A 14,765-nucleotide genomic window follows, 5' to 3' on the forward strand; every position below is an offset into this window, starting at 1 on the left:
TTTTATGGCTGCAACATGTTCCAAAAAAGGTGGGACAGGTGGCAAAAAAGACTGAGAAAGTTGAGGAATGCTCATCAAACACCTGTTTGGAACATCCCACAGGTAAACAGGCTAATTGGGGACAGGTGGGTGCCATGATTGGGTATAAAAGGAGCTTCCCTGAATTGCTCAGTAATTCACAAGCAAAGATGGGGCGAGGATCACCTCTTTGTGAACAAGTGCGTGAGAAAATAGTCGAACAGTGTAAGGGCAATGTTCCTCAACGTACAATTGCAAGGAATTAGGGATTTCATCATCTACGGTCCATAATATTATCAAAAGGTTCAGAGAATCTGGAGAAATCACTGCATGTAAGCGGCAAGGCCGAAAACCAACATTGGATGGCCGTGACCTTCGATCCTGCATCAAAAACCGACATCAATGTGTAAAGGATATCACCACATGGGCTCAGGAACACTTCAGAAAACCAATATCAGTAAATACAGTTCGGCGCTAGATCCATAAGTGCAACTTGAAAATGTACTATGCAAAGCAAAAGCCATTTATCAACAACACCCAGAAAACACCGCCGGCTTCTCTGGGCCCGAGCTCATCTAAGATGGACTGATGCAAAGTGGGAAAGTGTTCTGTGGTCCGACGAGTCCATATTTCAAATTGTTTTGGGAAATTGTGGACGTCGTGTCCTCTGGGCCAAAGAAGAAAAGAACCATCTGGACTGTTATGGACGCAAAGTTCAAAAGCCAGCATCTGTGATGGTATGGGGCTGTGTTAGTACTAATGGCATGGGTAACATTCACATCTGTGAAGGCACCATTAATGCTGAAAGGTACATACAGATTTTGGAGAAACATATGCTGCCATCCAAGCAACGTCTTTTTAATGGACGCCCCTGCTTATCAGAATCAGAATCAGAATCATCTTTATTTGCCAAGTATGTCCAAAACACACAAGGAATTTGTCTCCGGTAGTTGGAGCCGCTCTAGTACAACAGACAGTCAATTTACAGAACACTTGCTATTTCAGAACACTATTTCAGCAAGACAATGCCAAACCACATTCTGCACCTGTTACAACAGCGTGGCTTCGTAGTAAAAGACTGCGGGTACTAGACTAGGCCTGCCTGCATTCCATACCTGTCTCCCATTGAAAATGTGTGGCGCATTATGAAGCGTAAAATACGACAATGGAGACCCCGGACTGTTGAACAGCTCAAGCTGTACATCAAGCAAGAATGGGAACGAATTCCACCTACAAAGCTTCAAAAATTAGTGTCCTCAGTTCCCAAATGTTTATTGAATGTTAAAAGAAAAGGTGATGTAACACAGTGATAAACATGACTCTGTCCCAGCTTTTTTGGAATGTGCGGCAGCCATAAAATTCTAAGTTAATGATTATTGGCTAAAAACAATAAAGTTTATCAGTTTGAACATTAAATATCTTGTCTTTGTAGTGTATACAATTAAATATATGTTGAACATGATTTGCAAATCATTGTATTCTGTTTTTATGTTTAACACAACGTCTCAACTTCATTGGAATTGGGGTTGTAAAAAAACAATACAAAAATACAATAAAAATAACTTTAGCCTGAATTAATGGCCTCTCATCCTTTGTTAGTGCCATCTTATGCGCTACTGTTACTGTTCAGGGTTTGTTTATATACGTTTTTGCTGCGGTCCAGGAAACATGGAGGGTGGAAAGAGCTGACCAGCAAACACCACCACGAACCGAGGGGCAAATCAATGTTCCCCAGTCTTCAAAGAGTAATTGAATGTCACACAACAAGGCAGGGGCCCTCAGGGACACACTAAAAGACTAAAGATGGCCTACAAAAGCACTCAGATAATAATAATAATATTAATAATAATAATAATAATCAACCAGCACTTGATTCATTTGTGCATGGTATTGTATTGGTGAATTGGTGAAACGGTCTGACAGGCAGAAGGGAAATATTTTCCTCACCTTAAAGTTGGATTAGAGTATTAGATATTTAGATGTTCCCTTCCAAGTTAATTATTAATGAGGGAAACTCTAGTGTACAGATAAATGGTTATGCCATCAGTCTTTAGAGAGTGATTAATTTCTAACACAATAGGTCACAAAGACTGTTTTTCTTGTGCCATGTAGTTGCTTATTGTGCTTATCGTGAAAATATATATTTGGAAAAATTACTTTTATCTTCGGTTTTATGATTACTTGTTAGAAATTTAGACAAAATGTTTTCTGCGTTTCAGATATGTCTGGTTCTCCAAAAGCTAATAAAGTACTGGTTTTCATTGCAGGTATGGGAGCACGGGGTTCAAGGGCATCCTGTTTCAACCCATTCAACCTATTTTCAGCACTCATCAGTGTACTGGTTTACTTTATCTGGTGATGTCTAATCAGAACCTCCAGCGCTCCCGACAGTCCGTTCAGTCTGCCTGTCCGAATGTTATCCCTCCTCTGGAGGGCCCAGGGTTCAGCGATAGGACTTCCTTAAAAGGCGCAACTGTTAAAGAGTCCATATCAGTAAAGACTACAAGAAAAGGATGTAACAATTTTAGTGCATGATACCTTACAATATTTCATCTGGAGTTATAAGTGCCACCATGCTGCTTCATGACAACAACATGACGTATCCCACGTTTCTATAAAAGATACGACTGCCTTAAAATCAATTTTACACATGCACTCTACCAATTTAGAAAACTGAGTATGCTTGTGTGGTGAAATGTTTAATTTTGGTGCAATGTATTTTCTCAAGGACAACCTGTCCATAAAGATTAGCCCGTTGTCATTGGTTGCATTTGAATTCAATTGAATTCAAAATTCAATTTCATGAGCAAACAGTCTAACCAAATTCATTTCACTCAATCAAATACATAGACAGTACTTATTTGAGCGAAAGACCAATTCAATTACCATTTTTTGTTGATGGAGAAATTGTCATTGCTAAGTGATCAGCTATGCCTCACACCATCATATTTCTGCGTCCTTAAATAATATTCCATCTGTTGTCCAGCCACAGACTTTTGAGCGCTAGGCCCTCTCTACAATTCCCTGAAAGATGTCACTACTTTCTCTCCATCTAATACCTTTAAATAATAAATATCCATCACACTCGGCTTTCTCAGTCTGGTGAAAAGGTTGGTTTTCACAGAGAGATGTGCTACCATGTCAAACAAATCCCGTGTGTATTGTTCTTCTTTTATTTTTAGATGACCTACAATATGTTCTATATTACACAACGACTACACACCATCGATGATTGCATGGCCCAGTGTGCAATGGAATATACTAATGACAGTGCCTTCACCAGAGCGCCAACTAAAAATTTATTTCAGTTGCTCAGACATTCAAATTGCAGAAAGGTAATAGTCCGCTTTTTCTCACAAATTTATGGAAATTGTACAGAAAAATGGGGGGGAAGTTTCATACTTGGAAATTGTATACTGTATATTGACCAAATTTATTGAGATATGTGATATGTGGTTGCTTTGTTAAATGAAGAAGATAATGTGGGTCCAATATATAGGGTGTTGGGTCCAAAATATATTGGGCTATTTTGGCAACAAAACTGACATTGCCCTGCCTGCAATTGGAGTAAAAAGCATGGCTGCCATTTTACCATTCACTTCATACCCGAATAAATTGCGAGACACGAAATTGAGCAAGTTTCTCTCTGCATTAATTCAAAAGCCACGAGTTGAAAAGTGATAACTGGATTCTTGAGAGTGCCCGGATGTGGAACGATACAGCCAATTCCTAGACATTATCGTGCCTTTCCTGAACATAGGACAGTGCACAGGCATCAGCTGGGAGGTTACCATCATCTGTAGTTTTGCACTCTCCCGCCACTCCCAAAGTCAAACAAAAGCACAAGGAACTGATGCAAGGTGACTGCATGTCCCCGCTTAGCCGTCTGAACAGGTGTGCAGACCTCAAACGCCTCATAAAAAGTCTAAAAGGCCGGGATAATAAGGCCTGTTCTGTCAGCTACCTGACTGGTTTCATAAAGCTGTGCGCGTGTTACTCCATGGAATATTGATTTTTCTGTTCTATTATTAAAGCTTTCATTTTTTTCAGTTACCTGGTTGATTGATGGCCTCCTTCTTATTGTACTCATTTTGTTATTTGCCGTCAATGATGTCCGTCGCAAGTTCACTACCTGACTCTTATAGTGTTTTTGTCTGTATTTGTGTGAGTGTACATTGACTATATAGTTTTACAATAAACACGTTTTCTTAAAACTTTTTTAAAAAGGAATTAGAGTGCAGTGATTTACAGTGTTTTTTCTGGTTTGTTGAGTGTTACAAGTAAATCTTCAAACACCATTGCTAGTGGTTTACTGTGTTTCATCACAATTGTGATGACTTTATTTCTAAAAACCTACATACCTGGACACTTCAAAAGCTAAATTCTATTGTGAAATTCCTGAAATTTCATATTTTCACCAGCTTGCTTCAGAAGAAGTCTTTCCCTTGGGTGACACTTTCTGGTGTGTGACTGGGTGTTAAAGTAACTTCTTTCAGTATTTTTCGATTCCAGATATATAAAGCTCATCAAGAAATAGTTAACTTAAAGGGTTAGTATTTACCTCCCCCAACATGTTTTTGATGCATCTTTCTGCTGTTCTTTGTTGTAGTGAGTCATCACTCAACTGGTGATCCTTTTCTGTTGCCCAAAAAACATATATCTCCACTTCCAATCAATAATCAATGCTGTATATTACTAACATAAAATATGAAATCACACACCTGTGTTTTTAATTTTTTATTTTTGAAAGTCAACTGCCTTGACAGAGGTATGCACAAGCTAACGCTCTCTCTAGTTTCAAAATGTTATATCATTGAGTGATTGTAATTTCTTACCATCGTCTAAGCTCACAGGTTTATGTTCCTGGCCTAGCGTTTTGATGAATGTGTGTTAATGACAACAAAATGAGATAACCTGTTAACATATTGTACGACTGTCCCCATTGTTGTTAATGTGTAACTTCAAAGTCTGAGGTAAGAAAGTTACCATATAGATTCCCAATATGTGACACCGCGGCAATCATTTCTGTCTGTTAATTTTTTAAGCCAAGTGCATTCTGCTGAAAAAGACATGAATTTTTGTGTTGGTAGTATGTAGTACAAAAGGTTTGTAGTAGGCCTTATATCAGAAGGAAATTCCATACATCAACAAAAAAGTGTCCAGATATCAAAAAGCAGCAAATTTTTTTTTTTTTTCAAAAGGATAATAGGTTGAAGTGGTTGTTGCGTGAAAGTGTATTTCCTACAATGTAAATACTTGCATATATTTTTAAAAATAGGGGCACCCATGGCAACCTTATTGCTCTTATATAATGTGTTCTCCAGCCTAATACTGCTGTATTAATCAATAATCTCTGTGAGATATGGACATGTAGATTTGTATTTTCATATTGAAAAGTAACTGTTTTGTCTTGTATACTAAAATTGTGCATGGTAATCATTGTTTGTGAATTTGTGTTGGATTTTTCTAAAACATAACAATAAAATTGCTTATCCCTGCCAGTGTTGTCTTTGCCTTCTTATACTAAACCTATCATCTCATATCTCTCTTCCAAATCATAAAAGTTGCCTCGCCCTACCTGTACATATGTGTGAACGGAGTATGGTATGCAGGACAAACACAACAGCAAACATATGCACCAAAGATATATGAACAGCCTTGTTTTCTGTTAAATAAAACCTCACCCTATAATAATTAAGTATAGTGAATTTCTGAGAGGTGACCACCCGAATCAAACCAAAGCCTAGAGCTTGTTAAAGTACCAAACATTAATGAATGATCGACACTGTGTAGGTCCTTATTACTGTAGAGAAACCAACTCATTCACATTGTCCATGCACACACTCAATTTTATAACTTATATACACATTGCAAGACGTTTTTGAACAACACGGTATTGACAAAATGGGTTTAAATACAGCAATGTTTTGCATTTGTAATTAGCATAATTTAACTGGTAATGGCTAATTAATCACCAAATTTCAGCATCAGTGCAGGTCTCGCTTCAGTGAAATACTCATCATGTTAAATATACAAGATCGTCTGCACTTGGTTTGTTAAAACACAGTACCGGTAATTGCCGCTTGTCTTTAATGTTTTATTAGTGTTTTCACTTTTTCAATGACAATCGGCAATGCGATTTGTACGGCAAATTATGTGTTTGATAAAGATGTCTGGTAGCCCATAGAGATACTCATTAAAACCCAGTGAAATACAAAGTGTTTTGTTTTGCTGCTGGAACATCGAGAATATATTAGCACCATATTAATTTGTGAAATTGTCAAAAAAAAAAAAAAAAAAGATGAAAACCCTTGGTCTGTCACGATAAGGGGTTGTGTCAGTACTCTTGGCGAAGGTAACTTGTGTAAATTCAGGGTGTGGCAAAAAATATTTCTCATGTCTGACACAAAGCATAGTGTAGATGTTAATGTTAGAATGTGACCATCTTAAACCATCTTTTCTTTATATTTTTGCAAAATTGCAAATGACCTTTTTCAATGTACCTTTTGTCTTTGTGTATTTGTCCTACTAAATTCCTTTCCATTCGATTCCATGTAGCTGATTGTATTAAGATCAAGATTTGTGTACCAAAATATGAGCACAGTACAGGAAGTGCAGAAGTTTCTATATAACAGTGTTTCAATAGTTATTTCGTCACCTTCCTAAAATACTGGCCTTAGTCATTTTCTGAGAAAAAAAAATTGTTTTTTTTGTTGCTAAATCATCTTCACATAAAACCACTTACATTCTCAGTTGAACAGATCATTCAATTCTACTCATGAGAATGCAATTATTAACAAATATTTTAAGTAACTGGTACAGATTTTTGTGTTTTCTGAAAAAAACTGGGGGGGAAAATATGTGAGTATTCATTTGATTACCGATGATTGTGTTCACTTATCAATTAGGTCAATGTCACAAAAAGGATTTTGTTCAACCTTGGTCTTGTTGAAAACCAAACACACACTGATACACAATCTGTATTTGAAGAAGTGAAGTAAAGGAGAAACAAGCACACATCTACCACAATGACTTTATTGGGATCCATACTCTGAATGGGGTCTCAAGTGGCTAGCAACTGAACGTGAATACAGCCCCACTTATCTGAACCAGAATCTAATAAGAATATCACAACTGCAGTAGCAGTTCATTTATGTCGTAAAATATAACTCGCTATACTTTTTTACACATAATACGCATTTAAAGAAAAAAAAAACATCTTCAATTTAAATGTCAAAAGGGTGTTGTGGCTCCCGGCGTTTTCTATTCAATGGGAAAGGGTTGCCAACCCCTGTACTAGATGTTAGCTACTCAAAATCGGTGATACTGTTGTTCAGCTGGACAGCAAATCTCCTTTATCAACTATAGAGCTGCCATGTCCAAGTCCACCACACGACATGTAGTTTGCATTATTCTTGTGCTTGTCTGCATTCTACTTAGCAGTACTGCTCTAAAACAGCCAGAGGAATCATTCAAAAAGGTAGTGGACGTTGTGTCACTAGTATGATGAACTGTCATATAACAAGCGAGTATAAAACTGTTCCAAGGGCACTGGGGGGAATCACTGAAGTCAATAGAAGATTTGACTGTTGAATATGCAAGGTTGTTATTGCAGTAATGAAAAAACATGTTTGAAGATGGCAGCACTGAGTTACAGTGGTTAAAACGTCTGTCTGACAGCGTTGAGGTTTGGGGTTTTCAATCTCGGCTCTGCCCTTCCTGTGTAGCTTTTGCAAGCATGCGTTTGCGTTTTTTTTTCTCCGAGTTCCGGCCTTCTCTCACATTCCCAAAACATGCATGATTGCTTAAATGAAGACTATCAATTGTCTGTGAGTGTGAAATGTTGTTGGTATGTGCCCAGCAACTAGCCGGCAAATTATAATTATTGAGCTTCTAAATGAACACACAATTGTCTACATATTACGGAAACTGGACTTACAGCTACTTTGTTAATAGGAACTACTGGTTAATAAGGGTGTGTGCTTTGGTGTCAGCCGCTATTACTTTAAGCAAAATAACCTTTCATATCTGTGGACTCTTAAAATTTGATGCAATGTATGAACCTGCATTACAAACCTTAATTATTTTCTATTTTTAAATTAGTTATTTTCAACCATGACTCCAATATAAAACACTTTTCATTCGCTGCAATATTTGCTCTCAATATTTCCAATTTCTTGAGTGAGGCTGGGATATGTAATAGAAAAGAAATATACTAATTTGAAGGAAAGTGCTGATATGAGAACATTTAATAAAAAAAAAAAGACAAATGGACAATCAAAGTTGAGTCAATGGCACTTCCTACATGTTGAAAAGGAATAGCTGTTGTCTAAAAATATAATGTTTCTATTTTTCACCCATCTTGAACAAAAATGTGCTTTGTTACTGATCATTTTGAATGACGTACTGTAAGGTGTAACATACTAGAACACATTTAGCTGTATAATCCTCCATAGTATTGTAATTTGGTTGACTTTGTAGCTGGTGACATCATGGCAATGCTTGATCATTCGTCCACGATTTAATAAAAGAAGAGCAGAAGAGCTACCTCAGATTGTGGGAATACCACATAAGTAGTAAACAGTCCGTCTTAGTCATTGAGATCCAAACAGGATTAATGGTGGAAAGGAGCAATTCAGAGTATAATCACCCTTTTTATCGAAGCTGTTTTGCACAGACCTTCTAATCTGTGCATTCTACCCACCCACACAGACATGGTAACTATAGCGAGGAGACTTTTTGCTTCTGGCCATCTGACCCAAGTTGGTCATTTCCACGAAAGCCATGTGAATGGAACTAGAAGCTTAATCTCTTTCATCCATTTCCGCTACTTGTTTAGAATTTCATCCAGCCATCTTTTATACTGCTTATCCTCGCAATGGACGCGGGTGTACTGGAGCCTTTCCCAGCTAGCTGACTTTGGGAGCGAGGTGGGGTACACTCTGTACTGGTCGCAGGCCAATCACAGGGCACATAGAGATAACCATTACCACTCACATTATTAGGAGTGTAACGTTCCATTCATTGTATCGATGTTTCGGTTTATATTCCTACGATACAATTGGATCGATCTGTCCACAGCTAGTTCGATTTGAGTCATTTTAAGAGGTAATCGATTGTATTGATACTAGGAAATAAATCATTGGATGTAAGCACAGCAGACTTCATATGTATGTGTGTGTGTGTGTGTTTTAACTTTTAATGAAAAAGACATAAGCGTTACACGATTAAAGGGGACACATTTTGCTAAACCAACTTTTTCTAGTATTTGGGATGTAATATTGTCTCAATGGTGCCTCAGTAAACATGGGAAATATGAATTTAAATCCACACATTCCTGAGTTCCAGAAGTTTTTTCTGCCGAGTGGCCTGAAATCAGGACATTCGAATTTCTCGAACTTATTTACATCACTAACGAAGATCTCTGCCTTCCCTTTCTGCTCCCGAGCCAGCGCTTCCAACATGACAAACACGTGCTCCCATAAGTGGGTCTTCTACACGACGGCAACCAATGAGAGGAAAGGGGGCAGTCTTAGCCAAATATGGACAAAGCGGATACAAAACTGGGTCAAACAGAAGTACATAGCTGTCAGAGGGGCCTTTATTGGACACTTGTATGACAAAACCAAGTTGTTTCTTTTTTTAAATGAAATTGATACTTTTATATTAAGTCCGGCGGTATGGTGGACGACTGGTTAGAGCGTTTGCCTCACAGTTCTGAGGACCGGGGTTCAATCCCCGGCCCCGCCTGTATGGAGTTTGCATGTTCTCCCCGTGCCTGGGTGGGTTTTCCTCCCACATCCCAAAAACATGCGTGGTAGCTTAATTGACATCTCTAAATTGCCCGTAGGTGTGTATGTGAGTGTGAATGGTTGTTTGTTTGTATGTGCCCTGGAATTGGCTGGCAACCAGTTCAGGGTGTACCCCGCCTCCTGCCCGATGATAGCTGGGATAGGCTCCAGCACGCCTGCGACCCTAGTGAGGAGAAGCGGCTCAGAAAATGGATGGATGGATATTAAGTCCATGTTAGAGAGTGACTCCATGGAGGTCTAAATTGATGTACAATTCAAAGAAGTAAGCGAGGGCAAACATCAATTCGTGAGAGATTTCAAGTAGGTTTTCCTCATGACAGCACAAGAGCTAAAAGGTTGGTGAACACGCTTTAGCCAAGGTAAAAGATTCCATCACAGACATATTGCAGCGGCGGCACGGTGGACAACTGGTTGGCACATCTGCCTCACAGTTCTGAGGACGCGGGTTCAAATCTGGCCACTTCTGTTTGGAGGTTGCATGTTCTCCCCGTGCCTGCGTGAATTTTGTCCGGGCACTCCGGTTTCCTCCCACATTCCAAAAACATGCATGATAGGTTAATTGAAGACTCTAAATTGCCATTAGTTGTGAATGTGAGTCGTTTGTTGTGGCTGTTTGTTTGTATTCGCCTTGCAATTGGCTAGCGAACAGTTCAGGGTGTACCCTGCCTCTTGCCCAGAGCCAGCTGGGACAGGCTCCAGCGTGCCCGCGACCATAGTGAGGGTAAGTGGTATGGAAAATGGATGGATGGATGGAGATATTGCAGCATAACACAACAGTATAGTTGTACATCATAGTTTGTTGTACATCATAAGCTAATCAGAGCTACATAATAACGAGTGGGTAGTAATAAATATGATTAGAATATTTGAGCAATACATATTTTGTGTTAAATTACAGTAAGTGTGTTTATTCTTAAAATTTGTATTATTGTATTTCTTTGTTGAAGAACAAGATCAGAAGTAGCAGGTAAACCTAATCTTAATTCAACCTGAAGTGATATTAGTTTCATTTTATTCAAATAAAGTGTGAAGAATTGATTTAATACCACTGAATCATTTCGGATCGTTTCGTTCTAAATAAACCAACATCGTCCTTGAATCGAATTTGCAACCATCAATTGTGATACGAATTGAATCATTGTTAAAATGATTCTTTTGCTTCAATACGAATTGATGATGAAAGAGTGCTGGCGCCTATCTCAGCTGAGTTTTGCCCGAGAGGCTGGGTACGCACTGAACTCGTCCCCAGCCAATTCCAAGGCACATACAGACAAACAAACATTCACACTCACATTCACATTCACACCTACTGGTAATTTAGAGTTTTCAATTAACGTACCATGCATGTTTTTGGAATGTGGGAGGAAACCGGAGTACCCGGAGAAAACCCACGGAGGCATGGGTAGAACATGGAAAATCCACACAGGTGAGGCTGGATTTGAACCCGGGTCCTCAGAAATGTGAGGCAGATGTGTTAACCAGCTGTGCACTGTAAGAGTGAGAGCCTATCCCAGTTGACTTTAGGTGAGGACAGGGTACAACATAGACTTACCAGCCACTTGCAGAGCAAATTTAGAAAAATAACCATTCAAACTTACATTTACACCTTGGACCATTTACAGTCTTTAATTAACCTAACATGCATGGGTTTTTTTTTTATATGGGAGGAAGCCAGAGTTTCGGGAGAACATGCAAACACCCCAATGGAAAGCCAGAGCCGAGATTCAAACCCTAAACTTCAGAACCGAGAGGTAGAAGTCCTAACCACTATCCAAATGTGCTTCCCAATCAATTTATTGATTGCTTGTTTTGCCCTCGTCGATCAAGGAAATTTTGTCAAATGAACCCTGAAAGAGACACTTCAGTTCGCAAAAACAAGCGTTCTAAATGCTTTACTAAGGACTATCATTTCACAAATTTTTTTTAACTGAGAATTATTAGGGTTTTTTTATATATTTGTAATATTGGAAGGTGCTATAAAAAACATTGATTGATAAGACAATGGCTGTAAAAAATTATCCCCAGGCAGTATTAAATAGAGATTTAAGTCATTCGCTATCAACAGATGAGGTATTCTGCCAAAGTAACATGAATTCCTTTTCAATGTCAACAGTAGTCCTTTACATTCTCCCGTGGCATTGTACTGTGGTTCACTAATTAGAAGGGGTGCCTCTTTTTGAAGACGACAAGGGAAGGGACACAGGAGGGAGAGCTGGAAATTAATCACAGAGGTTTATTAATGAGCCAGATTGTGCCCTTTGAGGCCAGAGAACAATGTGAGAGAGTGATTAGTGGCAAGCTCCATCCATCACATTGGAAATTGGAGACAATAGTGAAGGAAAGCACTTAGAGGTAAGCCATAATGTGAGGAACAAACAAGTTAATATCGCAAATAACTCAGCTATTTACGTCTGATACTGGGCCCTTACGTTGATGCATGACATTGGTTTACAACTCCATTGTAAAGCATTAGTATCAAGTAGTCCTGAACATTCTCTGGATTAAACATCAAACCATAAAAATATTTGTGTGACCTTTATGGTTCCATATCCACAGACTCCAACAGAAGTATTTTCACTTCTGCAGTTAAAATGTAATGTTAATCATGCAAGGTAAAGTATATTCATGTAACTGACCCACTGTAATAACACAATGTCATGGGATCATTGATTTTGATTTAGTGTTTGGTTTGGAGTTCAGATAGGACGCATGGTGGAAGAATGGTTAGTTCTACTTCCTCATAGCAACAAGGTCTCTCGTTCAATTCCAGACTTTGGGGTCTTTCTGTGTTTAATATAATGTCATTGCCTGTGTGGGTTTTGTCTGGGTGCTAGTGGTGTGCAAAGGTGGAGATGGGTGTTGGGTGGGGTGGGGGCCAAAGTGTGGGAAGGCCCGTCCATCCATCGGCTAGGCGGCAGTGTAGCTGTCTCCATTGAGAGCATAGACTACAAAACAGATGATTGAAAGCAAGTTATTGTTATTATTTAAACACTGTAATAATAAGCTGGTTTGTGTATTTTGCTGACAAATGAGGAACGCGATTTATTTTCATTTTACTTACTAATAACAGGGTTGCCGGTTGTCCACCTTGTTCAGCTATGGTCAGTTTACCGGGGATTCCAGCAGGGTCGGACCATAGACTGCTGTATTCCCATAAAAATGACTTGCAGTCAAGTCATCAATGGAGACAGCAACACTGCCGCCTAGCGGATGGAGGGACGAGCCTTACCACACGTGAATATTCTCAATTTGTGCGGGTGTGAATATCTTGAAAACTGCATTATGTTTGTCTCAAAAATAAATCCGCGTCCCCTTCTGATCCACAAATGCATCTTCAACAATTCACAAGCAGACTTGAATATTTACAAATTATAAGTCATGATAAATGAACACACAACATTAAAATACATGTGTAAATCGCGGATATATTTGTGGGCGTGATTGGGGGGAACGGCCCCCTGATCGGAACCCGAGCGGTGTTCTGTTATTGGACATCTGTGCTCATCACGGATTGTCCATAACGAACAACATGTTCAAGTATCAGGGTGTCCACACGTGCACTTGGCACCAGGACACCCAAGGTCGCAGTTCAATGATCGACTTCGTGGTGTCGTGTCTTTGGACTTGCGCCCGCATGTCTTGGACACTCTGGTAAAGAGAGGGGCGGAGCTGTCAACTGATCACCACCTGGTGGTGAGTTGGCTCCGATGGTGGGGGAAGATGCCGGTCCGACGTGGCAGGCCCACGTAAGGGTCTGCTGGGAACGTTTGGCAGAATCCCCTGTCAAAAGGAGTTTCAACTCCCACCTCCGACAGAACTTTGCTCATGTTCCGGGGGTGGCGGATGACATCAAGTTCGAGTGGACCATGTTCCGCGCCCCCATTGCTGAGGCGGCCGACCGGAGCTGTGGCCGTAAGGTGGTCGGTGCCTGTCGTGGCGGCAATCCCCGAACCCGTTGGTGGACACCAACGGTGAGGGATGCCGTCAAGCTGAAGAAGGAAACCTATCGGGCTTTTTTGGCCGGTGGGACTCCTGAGGCAGCTGATGGGTACCGGCTGGCCAAGCGGAATGCAGCTTTGGTAGTCGCTGAAGAAAAACTTGGGTATGGGAGGAGTTCGGTGAGGCCATGGAGAAAGACTTCCGGACGGCTTCGAGAAAATTCTGGTCCACCATCTGGCGTCTCAGGAGAGGAAAGCAGTGCGCCACCAACACTGTGTATAGTGGGGATGGGGCGCTGCTGACCTCGACTTGGGACGTTGAGAGTTGGTGGGTAGAATTGGTTCTCTGAGGCGGGCTCTCCTATCTCTGGGTTTGAGGTCACCGAGGTGGTTAAAAAGCTCCTCAGTGGCAGGGCCCCGGGGGTGGATGAGATGCGCTCAGAGTTCCTAATGGCTTAGAATGTTGTGGGGCTGTCCTGGTTGACACGACTCTGCAACATCGCGTGGACATCGGGGACACTGCCTCTGGATTGGCAGACTGGGGTGGTGGTCCCCCTTTTTAAGAACTACAGGGCGATCACATTCCTCAGCCTCCCTGGTAAGGTCTATTCAGGGGTGCTGCAGAGGAGGGGCCGTCGGGAAGTCGAATCTCAGATTCAGGAGGAGCAGTGTGGTTTTCGTCCTGGCTGTGGAACATTGGATCAGCTCTACACCCTCGGCAGGGTCCTCGAGGGTACATGGGAGTTCGCCCAACCAGTCTACATGTGTTTTGTGGACTTGGTTAAGGCATTCGACCGTGTCCCTCGGGGAGTCCTGTGGAGGGTGCTTCGGGAGTATGGGGTACCGAACCCCCTGATACGGGCTGTTCGGTCCCTGTACGACAGGAGTCAGAGTATGGTCCGAATATCCGCCAGTAAGTCGGATTTGTTCTCGATGAGGGTTGGACTCCGCCAAGGCTTCCCTTTGTCACCGATTGTGTTCATAACTTTTATGGATA

The 14,765-nt window shown here is 40.6% G+C and overlaps 1 protein-coding gene across 1 annotated transcript in view; it reads left to right on the forward strand.

Annotated features, from left to right (window-relative positions):
* Positions 1-5,517, forward strand: part of cntn3b (contactin 3b) — a 75,971-nt gene extending 70,454 nt beyond the window's left edge. The window contains exon 23 of the mRNA XM_061785421.1: positions 2,286-5,517. Within this exon, the coding sequence (XP_061641405.1) occupies positions 2,286-2,377 (92 nt within the window). The 3' untranslated portion in view covers positions 2,378-5,517. The remainder of the gene's footprint in view (positions 1-2,285) is intronic.
* Positions 5,518-14,765: the final 9,248 nt, after the last annotated feature.

The sequence above is a fragment of the Phyllopteryx taeniolatus genome, chromosome 9 (genome assembly GCF_024500385.1).
Source record: "Phyllopteryx taeniolatus isolate TA_2022b chromosome 9, UOR_Ptae_1.2, whole genome shotgun sequence".
NCBI lineage: Eukaryota > Metazoa > Chordata > Actinopteri > Syngnathiformes > Syngnathidae > Phyllopteryx > Phyllopteryx taeniolatus.